Source organism: Drosophila yakuba, chromosome 2L (genome assembly GCF_016746365.2).
Source record: "Drosophila yakuba strain Tai18E2 chromosome 2L, Prin_Dyak_Tai18E2_2.1, whole genome shotgun sequence".
NCBI lineage: Eukaryota > Metazoa > Arthropoda > Insecta > Diptera > Drosophilidae > Drosophila > Drosophila yakuba.
Genome location: NC_052527.2, coordinates 9,392,164 through 9,411,416, shown reverse-complemented (window position 1 = coordinate 9,411,416; position 19,253 = coordinate 9,392,164). Strand labels below are relative to the sequence as shown.

Here is a 19,253-nt window from a genome sequence, read left to right as displayed (position 1 = left end):
TTTGGAAAACTGGTTCGTCGGCTACACACTTATATGCACAAAGCATGGAGTCGAACAGCTGAATATTCATGGCTATTCAAAAAAGTGCCTAAATACACACAAGAGTCGTTCATATGCTGGGTTTTCATGTTAAGTAACGACAAAAGCTAAAGCCCTGAATAAGTGCCAATTTTAATCGGCTCTGGTCGTGCATCTTCTTTTGTGAAAAGGGTTTCATAAAGATTTTATTACTTTCTTAAAATTAAGGTACCTTTCAAAAACCATTCAAACATACACAAAAATTAAATCAACAAACTCACCTGAACATTGCCGATGGCGTGCGACAGCTTCTGGATATTGAAGTGGAGTCCAGCCAAATTCTGGACGGGCTCATCGACAAACTTGGTACGTTCGATGGTGGCCTTGACGCGATCAATGGACTGCTGGTATTCCCGCCAGCGTTCGGCCTCCTTCTCCAGTTCACTCTGTTGGGTCTTGGCATTGGCCAGGGTGTTGGTCAACTTGGTTTGGAACTGAGCCAACTCCGCCGAAAGTTCCGACTGTTCGTAGTTGTTCAGCGAGGACCAGATCTTATCGGCGGCCTCCTGGATCTGCTTGTGCACCAGGTTGCGGATGGGAGCCTCATTGCCAAAGAATATCTTGTGTTCGTCAAGATCCTGGACCAAGTGCTCGTAGTCGATGCCATGCTGGCTGTTCTGAAGGCGCAGCTCGGCCTCATGTACCCAGTCATTGAACTTGGCCACCAGTTGCATGTACTCCAAACGAGAGTCGCGGTTGTTCTTCAGATACTTTTCACGCTCCTCCAGTTCGTGGGGCAGTGAAGCCACCAGGGATCTGCCCTCGGAGAGCATTTCCAACAGGGAACTTGGCATGCCAATTTCGGTTTTAACCCCATGATTGATTTTGTTGAACTTATTGAGGTAGGATTCGATGTCCTGACTGAGACCCTGGTGCTTCTGCAGCTCACGCTCCACGGACTCGGGATCCCGGTCCAGTAAAGGACGCGACTTGGCCGCTCCCTCGTGGCTGTGCAACCAGTCGAGGATATCGCTCAGTTCGGCGGCCATCTTCTTGTGGGACTCCAACTGGAGTTGATGCTTTTGACGCTGCGATTCCACCGCCTTGCGGAGATTCTGCAGCTGATTCTTCAGGGACTGCAACTGCTCAGTAATGCTATTTTTATCGGCAGCATTACCTTCGGAGGCAATCTTCTGGCCCTTGTCATTGGCCGAAGCCAAGACACCCTCGCACTCCTGAATCTTCACAATCACATCATCGTACTTGTTGATCTTATCCTCCAGGCTATCAGGTGAGTTCTCAATATCAATGATGACATCGGTGTACTTCATAATAAAGGCAATAATCTCATTAATCAAAGCAATAAACTGCTCGCGGAGCAGCAGAAGTTGGCGAAGATGGGCCAACTGATCTTCAATCAGTTTAATCATATCATCTTGCTGGGCCAAAATGCTCTGCAACTCTGGCAAATCATCTATCTGCATATCGCCCATCTTGCTCTTGCTGTCCTTGAGTTCCTTGAGAATTCCCTCATAGGCACCCAACAAGTCCTGGACATCTTCGATCCTGGATCCAATCGGGCGGTTCAGCTCCCTGAGTTTCTGCTGAATGTTGCCCAAGAACTGACTGCACTCGGCCAACCTGCTCTTGGCATCCTTGTACTTCTTGATGTGATCACCCAGGGCGTTCACACGGTCATCGATGGTATTCTTGATTCTGCCATAACGATCCTTCATGTTCTTGATATCGTCGTTGAGTTTCAACTTATCGGCATTGCTCAGTGTGGGCAGGATGCTCTTTCCTTGCTCCGAAACATCGTTGATGAGGCCGCCCTTATTCTCGGCATCACTGAGGAGCTTCTTGTAATGGGCCAGTTGCTCCTCCAAAACGGGGAGACTAGTGGTACGCAGCTCACCCTCGGTGGCGGTTTCCATTTCGTTCAACCAATCGCCCATGTTCTTCATGGAATCCTCAAAGGCTTTGCGGCCTTGCAGAAGATCATCCAGAGACTTGCCTCTCTTGCTGCTCTCATCCTTGAGGGTCTGATAGTCGGCAGCAATTTCATCCAGGATCTGCTGCAGAGCAGCCTTGTCCGCGTCATCGCAATCCTTCATTATGTTGGCCGCTTGACGCTGAACATCAGTCAAAACGCTGTCGTTGAACTGCTTGGCATCGTCATCGTATTTCCGGTTCTCCTGGATCTTTTTCTCGATCTCAGCAGAGGTAAGTGGGTGGTACACGGGCAGCTTGCGCACTTCAGAGATCTTGGTCTTCAGCCACTGGCGTGCCTTGTCCAGGTCGTTCTCCAGCGTTTTACGAGCCTTGCTGGCCTCCAGAGCACGATCCAGTTCAGCCTTAAGGACTCCCGATAAATTGCGGTTCTCAGTATTGAGATTACGCAATGCGGACTCCAATTGGGAGTACTCAACGGGTTCCAATTCCTGTTGCATGTTGGCCACACGCTTCTCCAGGACATCGGCCAGAGATTGCTTGGCCTCGGCATCCTTCATCAGACTCTTGATCTTCTGTTGGCGTGCCTCGGCATCCTTGGGAGTGTAACCCAATGGAGTGGGGGCCTGCAGCTCCTCAATCTGTTGTTTCACCCAATTCTGGAGTTGATCAATCTCGCCCTTGGCTCCCTCCACACCCTTGTTGGTCACATCCAGGAGTTGAGCCTTGCGATCGATGCGCTTGCCGAGATCAGCAAAGCGGCGATCCAGTGACTTCATTTGCTCTTCCACTTGCTGACCATCGAGATTGCTGATGACCTCCGCCACCTGTGCTGCCTTGCCCTTCAGCTCCTGAATCTTGGGATGTCCTTGCAGCTCATATTCGTTTTTGATCTCATTAATGGCCGCCATTTTCTGGGCACAATTCAAACCAGAACCGCGATCCAAAACATCCATGCGCTTGATCAGGGTATCGAACCAGTTCTGGACATCCGCCATTCCCTGGCGATAGCCATCGATTACATTCTGACCAGCCTGCTTCTTGGCAATGGCATCCATGAGCTCCGATTCCAGCTTGTCGATGTTATCATCCAGATCGGTATCCTCGTCGCCCACTAATGTAGGTAGAAGAGATAATACAATCAGGAGAGTCACGGGTTTGCTCCAAGGATAAAGACGTTTGAAGAAACCTATAAGTTATTGTAGATTTTATATCTAACACTTACATGATCCTGTCATTTCCAGCATCAACTGCGACCGCTTGTCACCGATGGAGTTCAACAAATCGTTCATGGACACCAGCTCCTGTTGAGCGGCCTCCGGACGCAACTTGCAAGGACGCATCATCCAATCTGAGATGGAGCTCTGCTGCTTCTTCACCCAATCCTGCAGCTCGGCGCGCTGCTTCTGCTGTTGCTCCAGTTCGCTAACGGATGCAGTCAGACCACCCAAGTGGGATTGCACCTAGTTAAAGCAGACAATGAATTAAATTCAATTTGTTTATAAGTACGTTTGTAAGCAAAACAAGCAATAACATAGCCATGCAGACCGCCACCTGTTTGACCCTGTGTGGGGATGAACCTTACTCTTACCTTAGCAACTAATTCATTTAGCTTGCCCACATGAGCGCTATTCAAGCGAACTATGCGACGATAGTTCCTGACACGCTCGTGGGCAATGGGATCCAAAAGCGCCTCATTTACATCGCTGAGCTCAACCTGAATCTCAACATCATCCTCGTCTTCATCATCATCTCTGTTGACACCTTTGGTTGAGCTCCGAGTCTTTGGAGGCGGTTTCTTTATGGCAGCAAAGCGCAAGGCATAGCAATTTTTTTTTGTCGTGGGTAGTGCATTTTACAACATTTACGGGCAGGGTGGCAAATCAACAAAGTTTGGGGCAGTGTTGGGTTTGTGTGGTTAGGGGATTAATAAAAATAACAAGTCAATGGTTAGAAAATAATAGTGATAAAAGAAAAATAGAATGGAAGACTAAATGTTAAAAGAAAGGTATAATTTAATACATTTCAAAAACAAGAAAAAATTCTACTCTTTGGATCTAAAGGCATAGCATAGATATACACAAGGATTCTTCCATTCTTTATAAACATTATGATTGCTTGACTTTGAACTATGGAAAGTGGTCGCAACTCTACAAATGCATCGCAAAGGTATAAACGTCATCCTACCTGATCCAGCAGATCCTCGAGCTTAGCGCGCACAATGAGCTCCCTTTCGGGAATAGCCTGCATGGCTGTTTCCAGTGGAGAACTGGGACGACTGATGGAGGCAGTGGCTGCCTCACAAGCCTGAACGGCAGCTGCCAGTCGGGACTTCTCGTTGTTCAGCTTGTTCTGCATCTCCTGGGCACACCTCAATTGGTTTTGAGCCAACTCCAAACTGGTGGCCGGAGCATCAAGTTCCGTCTGAATAATAGGCTCATATGTCTCCAGATTACGCATAATGCTATCCAAAGTGTCCTCGTATTCCTGGAACTTGGCCAGCGACTCCAACAGGCGGTTCTTGATCTGCACTGATGTTTGCAGCAGGGAGTTGTAGCTATCCTGGATATTCTTCAGCTGTGACTCAACCGTAGGACGAATGGCTGGGGTTGAGGACTCATAACGCTTAATCTGCGCCTGACCCTTCGCATTCAAATCATCCAAATTGGTCTGGTACTTTTGAATTTCAACCAACAGTGCTTCGTGCTGCTTGATCTGCTCCTGGGTCTGTTCACGATTCGAGATGAACAGCGAATTGTGGGCCATTAACTGGAAGGAAATCTGCAGGAGCCACTTCTCCACATCCTGCAGACTCTGGTGGTAGGCATTATAATCAAACATCTCCTGTTCCAGCGCCGCAATGTGAGCGGAGCAATCGTTCTTGAGCTTGTCGCATCGGGACTGCAAGCGATTCACTGCATCCACTTCGGTGCCCAGGTCGCGAGCCTCCGACTGCAGTTGCTCCAGCTCGTTACCCTTCTGTTTCAGTTCATTCGAAAGGGTCTTGTAACGCTCCAGCAGGGTCTTCATTTCGCTCAGTTCGCCCTTGGTTTCCGGGGCCACCTTAAGAGTCGTTTCGGTTTCATTGAGCCACTTCTCAAGTTTATCCTTGTTGGCAGCAAAATCGTTCCAACGATTCTGCGCCTGCTTGAGGTCACTCAACTTCTGCTTCACGGCCAGTCCCAGGGCATCCCAATCCTCACGAACCTTGGTCATCAGCTCCCGCAGCTTCTCTTGCTTATCCTCAGGAGTGATGTTCGAAGCCTTCGAGTAGGCATCCTGCACCAGAGCCAACAGATGCTGACCCTCGGGCAGGCGAGAAGCCAATGACTGCAAAATAATATATTGTTTTATGAGGATATTACAAATATATTATATGAAAATCTGAAAAGATTATAAATATGTATATTTTATGATAAATACAAACTTACATTGACCGTGTCAAGTTTTTGGGCAATGATGGCTGCGTCACCATCAGTGGAGCAATCGTCAAGAACAGTTTGAGCTTTTTCGATCCAGGCGTCCATTTCCTTCTTATAGTTCAGGAACTCGGTGTGATCGGACAGATTCTTCTCGATCTTGGCAACCAATCCCTGGGCGGAAGTCAAGAGCTTGGTGTAGTTGGCCTGAGTCTCGATGGTCTGGTCACGAATGCGAGTGCAGGCACTCTGCTCCATGAGAAGCTCACAGTTGTCGTTCAGATCCTCAACATTATCCTTCTCGGCCAGCACTTCCTCAAGCAGTTTCTAATGGGAAGAAAAACCATTTAGTTTCATGACCTAACATTGGGTATTTCGAGCACATAAAGCAATTAGGCATTAGACAGGTGTCTGTGTAAATGATTAGCTGCAATTGATTATACAAAAAGTGATTAGCTGAAAAGTTAGCAGTAGTGATTAGTGAGGGTTTAGTACATGATTTAATTTCTCACGGTACGAGAGATTAAGATACAAATTTTGGTTGTCGGTGAGTTCTACTTAAAGTGCACGCTTTGGCTATATATATATTCGATTACATTTTTTAGTACTTTTTTTGGTTAGAGGTGCGTGCGACAGTTGCGAGATCTCGACTTGACGAAGAGTTCTTACCTTGGCATTAACCAAATCTTCGGGAGTCTTGTTCTCACCCTCCTGGGATTTGGTAACGCGCTTGTTCATCGTTTCGATCCACAGGTTGATCTTGTTGAACTTCTGCAGGAAGGTCTGCCAGGCGGCCAAGCAGGATTCCAGGCTGCTGCGAGCATCGCGGGATAGCGATTGGAGGGTCTCCCACTCTGAGGTGAGATGTTTGATCTCCTGGGCCACATTGTCCTGGCCTTCGCTGCCGCTGGTGGCAATCACCGCCTGACTCAGCTCTTCGCAAGCTTCAAGCAGGGCTTTGCCCTCCAGAGATGACGATTGTATATCTCCCAATCGATTCAGACGACTCTCCACTTGCTCCTTCTCGCCATGGCAGTCGGCACACTGCTCCACCTCAATGCGAGTGCGTCGCAGCCAGTCTTGCAGCTCATTGTAGGCCTGCTTGTATTTCTCGTGGCTGTTTACCTGGTTCTCCAGCGACTCAATGATCTTGTTCACCTGAGTCTGCAGGTCATCGAATTTGGTCAAGCCGGGCTGGAAGTCCTTCAGATCCAAGCTGTTGTCCTCCTTCAGTCGCTGATTGATCTTTTCCACAATATCATTGTGGCCATTGATATCTCGCTGAATGACACGGAACTTCTCCAGCGCCGCTCGTTTCTCACTCAAGTCATTCAGGAACTCATTACTGGTCTTGACACTCGGCTCGACATCCTCTAGCCATTCAACTAGGATTTTGTACAGCTTGAAGATCTCCTCCAGCTGGGCAAGACGATTGGCCAATTTCTGGCGAACATCGTTTAGATCCACTAGGAGTTTGTCAAAGTCCTGCTTTAAGGCTTCGGTATCTTCCTGGATCTTGGCTGCTCCATTCTGTTCTGTGTTCATTATCACCTTCTCCTTGAGCTCCAAAAGATAACGCAGTTTATTCTGGCCGGTTTCAAAACCTTGACGAAGGTTCTTCACGGTGTTCAATTTGATTTGAACCTCGTTTAGAGTTCCGGGTATTTGTTCGCATTCGGATAGTTTCTCGCGGGTCTTCTCAATCCATGATTGGCACTCCTCGTACAGGCTGTGGTGCTGCTGATGCTCCTGGTAGTGCATCTCCAGTCGACGCATCACCTCCTTGGCCAGAGTCAGTAGCGCATTGTATTTGGTGGTCAGTTGCATGATAGCATTGCTGATTCTTGTATCGGAGCAAGTCTCCAGTAGAACCTGTGCTTTCATGTTCAGGTCATCCAGAGTCTTCTGCCAGTCGAATAGGGTTTGCAGATGTCCTTGGAATTGCTCGAGGACAACCTTCTTTTGGATCAAGCTATCCTGCAGTTTGTTGTAGGATTGCACCAAAGCTTCGGTCTTACTTAACCACTCCAGAGCTTCGGTGTACTGATCCTGGTAGTCGGACCACTTGACAATACCCACTTCCAGGTAATCCTTGGCCTTATTGAGGGCCTCCCTGTAGGCATCGAATTCCTCTTGAAGAAGAGCCACTTCCTGCTCGATGATCTCACAATCCTCGGGCTCGGCACTGCGACAAGCGATCTCGCCCTGTTCCAAAGCATTCTTAAGTTTCTGGGCGCCTTCGGGAAGCTCACCCTGCAAGATCTTCAGCTGGTGGGTCTTCTCGGCCAGGGCTTGTTTATCGCCCGTGGGCTCCGAGCACTTGCTCAATCGTTCCTTGGCATTTCTCAACCACGTGGCGAACTCATTGCCCGCGTCGATCAAGGACTGATAGCTCTCGATGGTGTTCTTCTGTTTCTCGTACAAGTCCTTAGCTTGCTTAGTGAGATTCTCGTACTTATCCGAGATTTCAGTGCCCGGAGCACCCTGCTGAAGAACCGAAGCCTTGGAAGTAACCGACTGAATCATGGGCTCAAATGACACAATATCCTGGACAATGTTGTTCGTCTGACGAAGATTGGCCTTGCGTTCGCTCAATCCACTACTGAGACCAGGTTGACCCCTCTTGGATTTTACGATCTTCTGTTCACAAGCCTGCTGCAACTTGGCCTCCCTGTCAGTAATCCATTGCTGCAGCTGGGAGTAGCTGGAACTGTAGTCCGCCCATTGCAACAGATTTGTCTCCAACTGCACCTTGGCTGTGGACATTTTCTTCACCAGGCGATCCCATTCGGTTTGCAGTTCCTTCATCTCGGAATTAATGGCGTCACGTCCGTCGGAACGCGTGTTCCTAATTATCTTTTCGCCATTATTGATCGCGGTATGGACCAAATTCTGGCCAAGCTCACGGTTGCGAATCAGATCCTGAATTTGCTCGAGACGACGCTGTAGAGCCTCCTTGGAGCCTGCTCCTTCACCCGCCGACTGAATTGTAGCCTTGGCATTTGCTATCCAATCCTTGGCAGATTTCATATTGGCATCGTATTCACGATGCTGATCGCGGTTGGTTTCCACCTTCTTGAGAACATCCTTGGCTAGATTTACCTGTACTTGATACACGGAGCTCAAGTGCCTCAGCTGATTGTTCACATAAGTATCCAAATGGGATTTAAGCAGACTGGCAGCCGACGCTTTGAACTTATCGATGTCATCTTTGCCTTTCTCGAGACGAGACATTACATCCTTCATATCAGCCACTTGCTTCTCCTTGTCAGGTAGGTTGGGGCACAGGTTCAGTTTGTGGTTCTTCACAAGGATGTCGATCTGTTGGAGCCATTCCATCAGACGTTCATATTCCTCCTTATAAGCTCGCCATTGAACCATGGTCACCTCAAGGTTTTCCTTCTGCTGGTTAATTTCACGGAACAAGCCCTCGAAGCTGTCGCGCAAGGCACGGATATCATTCCTAATGATTTCCTGCCCCTGAGCTGAAGTACTGGCCAGCACCACCTCTCCAGTGTGGACCAAGTGCTCAACGAGGAGTTCTCCCTGCGCCTGTTTGTTGAGAAGAGCTTCGGTAGCTTGGACAGCGTTTTCAATGGCTAGTTTATCGCTTAAGCTGCTCTGTTTCAACGAAGGGAATTTCTCCCGAGCTCGTCCAATCCAGCTAACCAGATCATCGTAGGCCTCCTTGAACAATCGATGATCCCTGTACTGATCTTGACGATCGGACAGCAATTTCTGGGTCTTGGCAAAGAGCTCGTCAAACGTATCCAGAACTTTTTGGGCCTGGAAGGCTGCCTGACTCTGTTGACCACTGGCAATCATTTCCTTGGCTTGGATTTTGAGTGCATCCACATCAATCTTTTCTACGCGAACCTTCTCCTCCGTAGACTTAACTCGATCTAATTGAGCTCGCTTTTCTGTCATGGTTGTTTGATGCTCACTCAACTCCTTAACCTGACCATCCAACCACTCATTAAACTTGCGAACATTTTGCACTTGATCCAAGAAACCAGACCATTGTGTAATCGAGTCATCTAGATTTGACTTCACATCCATGATGCGCAGAGCGATTCCGGACCAGAGCTCCTGAAGATCGGTGAGTTCCTTATTGATGGCCTCGTGACCTCCGGGCGCTGTGTTAGCCAACACGTGTTGGGCCTGCTCTAAGATCTTCAAGACACGCGCAGAACCTTCGTCCTTCAGCAGGATAACATCCTGGATAGTGGCCAGTTTCTTATCCAATTCTTTAGGACTCATAGATGACATGTCGGAACAGTAGTCCAATTTTTCTTTGATGTCGTTGATCCAAGAGGAGCAATCAGAGATGGCATTATCAAAATCTTCGTGAGAAGTAACATACTGTTGCCAACGGTTGTTCAGCTCCTTAACCTTGTGGAAGATCTGCTGGTACTTGGTAACCAACTCAGGACCCGAGGCTCGATTGCTGGATGGACCCTTCAGAAGGGTTTGGGCCTTCTCCGTGACATTATCAACCTCTAATTCCTTGGCGCGTACATCTCCTTGAAGAGCCTTCAGTGCATCCAACTGAGCACGCTTTTTCGGCAAATCCTCCTTCAGATCGATGGCATGAAGGTTGTTATCCGTATCACGAATCCAAGCCAAGCACTGGTCACGTAACTGTTCGTATTCCGACCAATGCTGTAGACGAGCTTCAATGGCTTCGATAGTGGAGCTGATAGTGGTCAGTAGACTTTCCCATTCTTGCTGGGTGGTGTCGATCTGGGACTTTATGTTCACCTGTCCCACATCCACCGTACCCGGAATAACCTTCTCGCCCAAAGCCCTGACTTGATCAACTCGTGGGAATTCATCGGCCAAGCTGGCCTTCAGATTCTTTAGACGATCGAGGTTCGTGTGCAGTGAGATCTGTTCTAGGTCCAGATCACCCCAATAGTGGACCGTATTCAGGGTAGCATCGATAAACTCTTGAGCATCCATAACAGCCTTGGAGTACTGCTGATGTGCACTCACAATTCCCTCGTAACGCTCCACGTAGTTTTGGGCGCGTTTTTGCAGCTTTCCAAAACGATCAGAGATGTCCTTAAGAATTTCGTCCACAAGGTCTGTTTTCTCTGGCAGATTGGCGGCAATCTCCTGAAGATTACCCAACTCCACCTGGTGATTGTTGATGTCGTTCAAGATGTCACGATAGGTTTGCAGCTTATTGCGTTTCTCATCCAGAGTGGTTTTCAGCTCAATATCAGCTGGAAGAGCATTCTCCGTTTCATCCAACCAACTCTTCAGGCTGTCAGCAATCTCATCGAAGCCAGACCACTTGGCGATCTTATCCTGGATCTTTCTTGCCGTGATAGCGATGTTGTCAAACAACTGATCGAATGTCAGATCATCCAGCTGACTACGAATGGCCTCGCGTCCTTCGGTTGCTGTGGACCCATAGCACTTCTCGCCCTGCTCAACGGTGCTATTTAGAAGCTGGGTAGCTGTGGGCTGTTGAGCCAGAAGCTCCTGGATGACCATTTGCTTCTTGAGAAGATCGTCTCGAGATGCCACCGTGGACAAGTCACAGCAATCATCGTAACGAGCCTGAGCATTAGCCAACCAGTCGGCACACTGCTTATACTTGTCATTGAAGTGACCATGGTCCTGAACAGCCTGCTCGCACTTCTTGAGAATCTCCTTAGCGGTAGCCTGTATCGATTGGAAGCGGGAGGAGACCTGTTGCACATTAACAGCAATCCTTGTTTCACCAGAACTCTGCACCAACTCAGAGGTGTCGTCCTTCACCTTGTCGAAGTCAGCTTCGTTTTGACGCAAATTCTGAGCCAAAGATTGGAAACCGTTCAGTTGCTCCTCCTTCTCCTCGAACGAAGATTTCAGATTGTAGTTCTTGAGGGCGTTTTCGGCCTCACCCAACCAAGTGATTAGTCGGTCCAAGTTGATTTCGTAATCATTCCATTGTTGCAGACGATTCTCCAACCCGCTCTTTACGTCGCTCAGCGAAGCTCCAAACTTCTCGAAATCAGCATGCAAGTTGGCCAGATCACGGGCCATAGCCTCCTTGGATCGAGCGGGTATATTACTGGCCTGTTGCTCAATGTGTTCCTCTAGGGACTTGAGTTTGGCCACTCCCTCGGGCAAAGCATCTTGGATCTCGTTGATCTTTTGGAGACGTGCTTGTAGAGCTGCCTTATTGCCTGAGTAGTCAGAGTAGCCGGTAAGACGATCCCAAAGATTCTTCTGGTAGTCCTGTTGAGCCTTCTGCAGCTCACTGAACTGCTGGTACACATCGAAGGCTCCATCCAGATCGGCAACTAACTTGGCACAGTCCTGACCCACTTGTTCATACCGCCTGTTCACCTCAGCCACCGCCTTGGAAATCTCATCTGCGTTGGCTGGAGCGGCACTTCCCAAAAGAGCTGCTGCCTTTTCATTCACAGCCTCGACTATGCGTTTATGAGAGTTGATATCTTGGTTGGTGGCCTTGTACTTGTACAACTTAGAGCGGATTTCTTGGGCACTGGTCCAGCTAGCAGGGTTTTCATTGTGAAGTAGTTTCTCCACTTGATCCAACCAGTTAACAGTTTGATTGAGAATATCCTGGTAGCTGGAGAGCTGTACTCCCTGCGCTTCCTGGCGTTTTTCTAGGTTGCGAATTCCCTCGTCCAGTTTGTCCCAACGATCGCGGATATCGCGCAGGTCCTTGCGGATCTTCTCCCTACCCTGAGTGGATGTCTCTGGAAGAGCCTTTTCTCCAGCTGCATTCAGAGCAGCAAATAAGCTCTCTGCTTGCTCCTTTTCAGACAGCAGCACTTGCAAAATGTTTGAACTCTGGGTTGGCTCATCCAGAAGGACCTTCGCCATCTGCGATTCAATGGGTTGCAGCCACAAATCCACCTCGTTGAACTTATCCTGGTAGAACTGGTGATCGTCGACCAGATTCGACCAGCGGTTAACAACCTCCTTGCTGAGAACTTGAAGCAGTTGATACCGGTTGGTGATCTGAGTGGTTAATGTCTTTAGACGATCGGCTCCGCAGTTGTTAAGCAGAGCATGGGCAGCATCGCCAAAGGCATCGATCTCCTTCTCTTTCTGGAGAATCAACTCCCTTTGAATCTTGTACTTCTCCAGCTGCTCCACTTTCTCATGGAGCGTGGACTGCAGTTGCTGTTCGCGGAACACGGCCTCTGCACTACGGCACCACTTGGTAAGTTCTTCCAGCGCCTTTTCAAACTTGTCCCACTGGGCCAGTACATCCTTCTGTTTGCCTTCAATGCCCTCGATGTCATCAAAGTGACTCTTCATGGTGGTCTCCAATTCCTCGATCTCCTTCTCCAGCACTTCATTACCCTTTTCGGAGGTCGTTGCCTTCACCTTCTCAAAGAGATCACGGATATCGCTGATTATTTTCATTGCCTGTGGCTTGTTCTGAGCCAATTGTCCCAAAGTTTCGATCTTGCGCTTGATGTCCGCCTTCTCGCCATAAGCATCGTCGCACTCCAGCAATTTAGCCTTCTCATTCGAGATCCAGGTTTTAGCTGAGGCAAGAGCATTGTTTAATTCATTATGCTTCTGAACACAATCCTCCAGATTGTGCAAGATCTCATCGGACTTTTGGACAATACTCTGGAAAAGCTGTTTGATCGAGGTCAAGTACACATTCAACGAGTTATCCTTAATCTGGTCGACCAGTATTTGGGCCTTGTCGCAGACATTGTCAACCAGAACATTGTGTGTGGTGATCTCCTGATGCAGCAGCTTGTGGTTCTGAAGTTGGGCACGCTTCTCCTGCAGCGTCGTCTTGGGTTCAGTGTGGCTCTGCATGGCCTTGTCCACATCCTTCAGCCACTTGGTTAGTTGATCCTGGGCAATGCTGAACTCGTTAAACTGCAGCAAACACTGATCGATCTTCTGCGTCGCCGAGTTCAGGTCATCAGTATAGTTGTCCCAAAGGGTTCGCAGGGCACGCAATTGCTGACGAATGATTTCACGGCCTTCAGGGCTGGTGTGACCGTAGAGTTTCTCGCCACGATCGATGAGTCCTTCGAAAAGAGTGGAATCCGAAATGCGCTTGTCGGACATCTCACGGAGTTTATTTTGCTGATCCTGCAGCACGCTTTGATCGCCAACAATTTCATTGGTCTTGGCGAGCTCGTCGACCGAGGACTGAAGACTTTGCTTGAATGCATCGAAGTCCTTATCGAAACTTTCGTGATCCTTTACATAGTTCACATACTTGGCTATCGATTCCTTGCACAGATTCTTCAGGGTCTGGTAGCGAGTATTCAGGCGAGACAATTTAAGGTTCAAATCGGTTTCACCCTCAATCTCACGGCCTTGATCCATTAGCTCATTGATGGCCACACCGCGCCGTTCAATATCCTTTGAAATATCCTGAAGCTGCTTTAAGTGGGCGTTCTTGGCTTCCGCCGTACTCTTAAGGTTCTGGTTCTTAACCACCGCCTCGACATTCTTCATCCAGTTGTCTAGCTCCTCGATGATCGTGTCAAACTCATCCCATTTAGAGCAAAGCTGCTTCAGTTTTACCAACGAGTCCTGACAAAGAGTCATAAAGTCCTCCCAAGACTGCTTTGGCTCCTCGAAACCCTTGAGCAGGGCGGGATGGCCACTGGGATGGGTTTGTGTGAGCACCGTTTCCAATAACGTCTGACAGGTATCGAAAATGGAATCACCCTCGGGCTTGTGTTGCAGAAGGTTTTCCACAACCAGCAGTTTTTCCTCGGCGCCTTCCTTTTCAAATGTCGTCTCGTTGAGGATATCAATGGCTTCGGACTTGATGGTATTCAGCCAGTCTTGCGCCTTTTCCAGCACCTGATCGTAGGCTTCATGCTTGACCACATGATTTCCCACTGTTGTAATCCTATCGGAAATCTTCTTGGACAGCGTGTTATACTCCTGGATGGACTCATCGGTCTTCCTCTCGGACTCATCATCGCAGAGGGTCACAGCCTTGTCGTGCAACTGCTTCAGAGCATTCTTGTGCAGGGTGATCTCCTGCAGCTGAGTCTTGTAGTTCTGGAGGGCAGCCTTCTTGGTGGCCAAAGTGGGATACAGTTCGTCACCGGTGGGAACCTTAGCCTTCGATTCGTTAAGGTAGTGCGAAACCTGAGTGTAGCTTTCTTCAATCGAAGTCTTCTGAATCAGAACGCCCTCAACTTGCTGCATGAAAGCATTGGCCTCATCTCGCAAGTAGTCGAACTTCTCACGCATCTGGCGGAGATCAGCTCGGATACGTTCGCGATTGTCGGGCGAAACCACTGGGTACAAAGCCTCACCAATATCTACGGCATTGTTCAGCAGTATCTGACCATTGTCGAAGGTCTTGATGTAATTCTTGACGGTCTGCAGTTGCTGAGCTGTGGCAGAGGATGATCCGGGGGATCCCATGCGAGCAAGTTCCTGGAACTCGATCTTGGCATCTCCAAACCACTCGTTAAAGTCCTTGGCGGCCTTGGCAAAGTTGGCGTTCGACAACTGTGCACTACGAATCTTATCGATGTAGCTGGTTAGTGCCTTGGATACAGCTTGATAGCGCTGCACCAAGTGGGTAACAAACTGGCCGATTCTCGCCTCCGGATTCTTTTCAATTAGCTGTTGGGATGTCTGCTCAAGGTTATTAATAATAGGCTCATGGGCCAGCACATCCTGCTGGAGTAAAGACAATTCCTGAAGCTTTTGAGGAACCTCGGATAGATTGACTTGGCTGCTAGTTTCTGCCTTGACGCGTCCTTCAACGTCACGCAACCAGTTGGAAATTTGCTCATTCGATTGCTCATACTGCGACCATAAGTCAACGTTCTCGTCAAGGATTCCCTTGATTTTGTCAAAGCTGTCCTGTAGAGCTTGCATATCCTTGCGCAATAACTCGGCATCGCTGGTGAGTTCAGCCAGGTTCTGTGGCGACTCTACAGCCTTCAACATCTCCAAGGACTTGAGTGTCTCGGCATGGCGTGCCTTGCAGTCATCAATGCTCTTGCTGACTTCCTGCAGAGAGGACTTCTTGACATCCAGATTGTATTTGTCACTGGAGGACTCTGGCTGGCACCATGCCACCTTTTCGCGTTGAGTGGCAATGATGCGCTTAAGCATGCCCACCTTATCGGCGTGGAACTTCTTGAGGAACTGCAGCAGGGAACTTTCAATCTTCTTAGCATAAAGATCGACGTTCTCATAGCGTTTTTGTACATTGTTCAGTTCTTTGGGTATGATGGACTCACTGAAAGTGGGGTACAGATTACGCAGCTCGTCAACCTTTTGCTTAATGTTGTCGATTTCGTTTCCACTATTATCGAGTTCACCACGCAGGGCACGGCATTGCAGAAGACGCTCCATGATCTTGTTATTATCACCGGACATGTCATCACACTTGATCAGCTGCTCACGAAGTTTGCTCACCTTTTCGCCAGCTTCCTTCGAACGCCTACGTAACTCTTGTTCCTGGTCATTAAACGAGGTGGTTATGGCACTTAGACGATCGGCATTATTGCTGACCTCAGCAAACTGCTCAGACAGGAGTTTATTGAGCGCAGATAGAGCGGGAATCTCTGCACCTTTGTTGATCTTTACCAAATCATTGGTTTTCTCCACAATCGAATCCTTAAGTGCCTGATAGGAAGGTAACTCTGTGCGATACTTGCTCAGACGCATGGGTCCAAACTCAATTTCGATTGAGTTATCCGCAGCATCGCAGAGTCCCTGATTCGTTTCGGACAACCAGGGAAGCAGATCCTTCTTGGCATCTTCGATCTGTGACCAAATCACGGCTTCCGTCTCGTACACATGGGCATTCTTGGCAGTTTTATCGTGCAGATCCTGCCAATGTTGTTTGGCAGCTGTGACCTCCTGTGGCACTTCCTGTGGAATGGGTTCTCCAATGGCACTGAAAAGTTTGCCCACATTGTTGCCCCGACGCTCCAGTTCATCCAAGCTGAGCTTCGACTTACGCAACTGCTCCATTGTCTTCCTGGTCTTTTCGGAAGCTTGATGGAGCTCGGTTTCATCACGGGGCTGTTGAGGTATAGCATTGAATAGATCTTCTGCCTTCTGAAGCTCCTTGGTAAACTTGTCCTTGGAATCGGCATATTCTCTCAAGGCCTGACTAATTAGGTTGTACTTCTGAATGCGATCAGCTATTTCATTCTGCAGAGAATCGTAGTTCTTATCCATGATAAGAAGGCTCTCCTGAATGGCGGGCATGCTAGCAATATCCTCACGCATCAGCAAAGAACCCTCATCATGAATGCGATTCTTCAGATCGGCTTGGTATTTCAGGGCATCATTCAGAGCGACCAAATCGGCGATGATTTGATCGATGTTATTTAAAGTCGGATGTTGTCTGAGTATCTCATCCAGTTTAGCGCGATTTTCTTGCAGTGCCTGACCAAAGTTGTGCTCCAGGGCATGGAACTTGTCCTTGCGCACGGTCATCTGTTGGATTTGCTGTTGTTGGTTCTGCGAGCGAAGTTTTAGATTCTCTAGTTTATTCTCAACATCGTTCACAATTTGGGTGGCGATCAGTGGACGACGAGACAGAGCATCCCTCAACTGGATGGCCGGGTTTTCGTCGATCTCCTTAGCCTGACCCTTCCAGTACCCAATACCCTGACCCAGATTATCGATCTCATCAATGACCTTGGACAGCTCCTCGGCAGCAGGTCCTTCCGGTTTGTCCAGCTGATGCTTGAGGTAGTTCAAATGCGATTCAGTGTCATTCTTCCAGCCCAGCAGCTCGGTCCACTTCTCCAGAGCCGCCTTCTTTTGCAGCATGTTGGTCTCGAGGTTCTGATAGTTCACCACCAAAGCGGTGTAGGCATCATTCAATGCATTCGACTCCTCGGGAGTAGCTCCCAAGGCCAATTGCTTGACCTCATCATATATGGCATTGAAACTTGGCTTCTTATCGGCATGCTCCTGCAGCAGCGCATGGATGACATGGAGACTGGTTTCCACCCGCTCCGGGTTGATCTCCTCCACCTGAGTGACCTGGTTGCGAAGCTGCTCCATCCAGTTGGAAAAGTTCACCAACTTGGCATTGAAGTCCTGCCTGGAGATAATGGCGTCAGACACTTCGTTGATGTGACCACGAGTGGCTTCCGAGAGCTTCTGCAGCTTGCCCTTCATTTGGTACACACGATCCTTCAAAGCGGCTGCTCCTTCAGGAGCCAAGTGCAAACTGATTTGATCGGCATTTTGACCCAGAGTCACCAGCTTGGCCTGTTGCTGCGAGATCTCGTTGTTGAACGACTTCAGCTTGACCAGCTCCTTTTCGAGCTTGTCAATGTGCGGGGTGTTGAGGACAGCTGGACGGCGGGACATTAGCTGCTCACCCTGTCCAACCCAATCCTCGAGCTTGGCGGCATCGGCGTCGAACGACTTCCAATTGGCCACCAATTTCTCGAGCTTGGCGCTCGCCTGCTTCGCGTTCTCATGGACGGCAGTCCAACGGGAGTGCATGGCGTCCAATTCGTCGGGGGCATTGGTCTTACATAACATTTTATGACTGATGTTTGATATGCCATGGAGCTTGTCCAATTGCTCCTGGCACTGTGTCTCGAATTGTTGGGCATTCTGTTGCATGGCAACGGCTTCTTCGAGGGAGATGGGCTTAGAAACTACATTATTTACCTTGACTTCGCTTTGCTCCACGGCTGGCTTGATTTGCTGCAGACCGGCCTGGAACTGCTGCCAGTTGACAAGATCCTCCTGCACGGCCTGTGCCTGGTGGTCCACATTGCGATTGATGGCGCTGAGGACCTCCTGCAGCTTGGTGATCTCGCCCTTCAGTCGCTTGGCCTCGGCAATGTTGCCCTCCTTGGGCGCCAACTCGGAGGCATCGGCGGCCAGAAGATCCAGTTGCTTCATGCGATCCCCAAGGATACGCTTGAAGGCCTGCACCTTGACCACACGCTCCTCCGGTGTGAGGTCCTCCGATTGAAGGGCCTCAATGTTCTTGGGGGCGACTTTGTTGGCCCATTCCTGCAGTTCAGCGAGACGGGTTTTGTAGTTGTTCCATTTGGCACTGTAGTCTTCCAGATAACCGACACGATCCTTCACATGCTCCATGGTGTTGAAGAACATCTTCTCCACCTCGGTCACTTCCTTCTCTAGGATGGGACGCTTATCGGCAGCGGCCAGAGGCGCCAGTTCCGATTTGAGAGCATGCAACTTGGGCAGCAGTTGATGGGAAGCCTGCTGCAGTTGTACGTTAAGATCTCTCTTGGACTTTAGATCTTGACTGACGTTCTTGGGATCGGTTTGCAATGGTGTCAGAGAACGCAGCTCCGTCTCCGCAGTTTGGAGCATGGAGAAAATATCGTTCTTCTGGTCCACGAACTCGCTCCAAACAGCCTGGGTGCCCTTGAGGGCCTGCAGTTTGTCAGAGGTTTCTGTGTACGCCTGATTCCATCCAGTCTCCAGATTCTTGACCTCGGCATTCACAAAGGCCGGCGCATGGACATCCTTGATGAGATCACGTCCTCTTTGCAGCATGGACATGATATGCGGACGCTGGTGATCCAGCTGGTTGACGGCATACTGCTGCTCCTCAATCAGGCGATTCACACGTTCCAGGCTGTCGGGAGCTGGTATATTGGCAGTCTGATCCTTGACCTTGCTCAGCAGGCACACAACTTCGTGCACTTCTCTGCGGTAAGTGTAGCACTTGGAGAACACTTCCGTTTTGACCATCGTGATTTCAATAGTGGGGATTAGGTTCTTGTAACGGGCGATCAGATCCTCCAGTTTCTTCTGCTCCAGATTGGCCTCATCCTCGGTGGCGTAACTAAGCAGAGAGTCCAGGGTCTTGACCAACCATTTCATGTCCTCGCGTTTGTTGTCAGCATCTTGGCAGATTTTCTGTTAAAA

The 19,253-nt window shown here is 49.1% G+C and overlaps 1 protein-coding gene across 27 annotated transcripts in view; it reads right to left on the bottom strand.

The window, feature by feature from the left end:
- Positions 1-19,253, bottom strand: part of LOC6527578 (nesprin-1) — a 103,898-nt gene that overhangs the window by 59,781 nt on the left and 24,864 nt on the right. For 23 of the 27 annotated variants that reach the window (XM_043206885.1, XM_043206886.1, XM_039370781.2 and 20 more), the window contains 6 exons: positions 6,057-19,244; positions 5,400-5,714; positions 4,156-5,298; positions 3,560-3,766; positions 3,194-3,431; positions 300-3,082 (listed from right to left, as the gene is read on the bottom strand). In XM_043206885.1, the coding sequence (XP_043062820.1) occupies positions 300-3,082; positions 3,194-3,431; positions 3,560-3,766; positions 4,156-5,298; positions 5,400-5,714; positions 6,057-19,244 (17,874 nt within the window). The remainder of the gene's footprint in view (positions 1-299; positions 3,083-3,193; positions 3,432-3,559; positions 3,767-4,155; positions 5,299-5,399; positions 5,715-6,056; positions 19,245-19,253) is intronic. The other 4 variants (XM_039370792.2, XM_039370778.2, XM_039370784.2 and 1 more) reach the window with 3 other exon arrangements.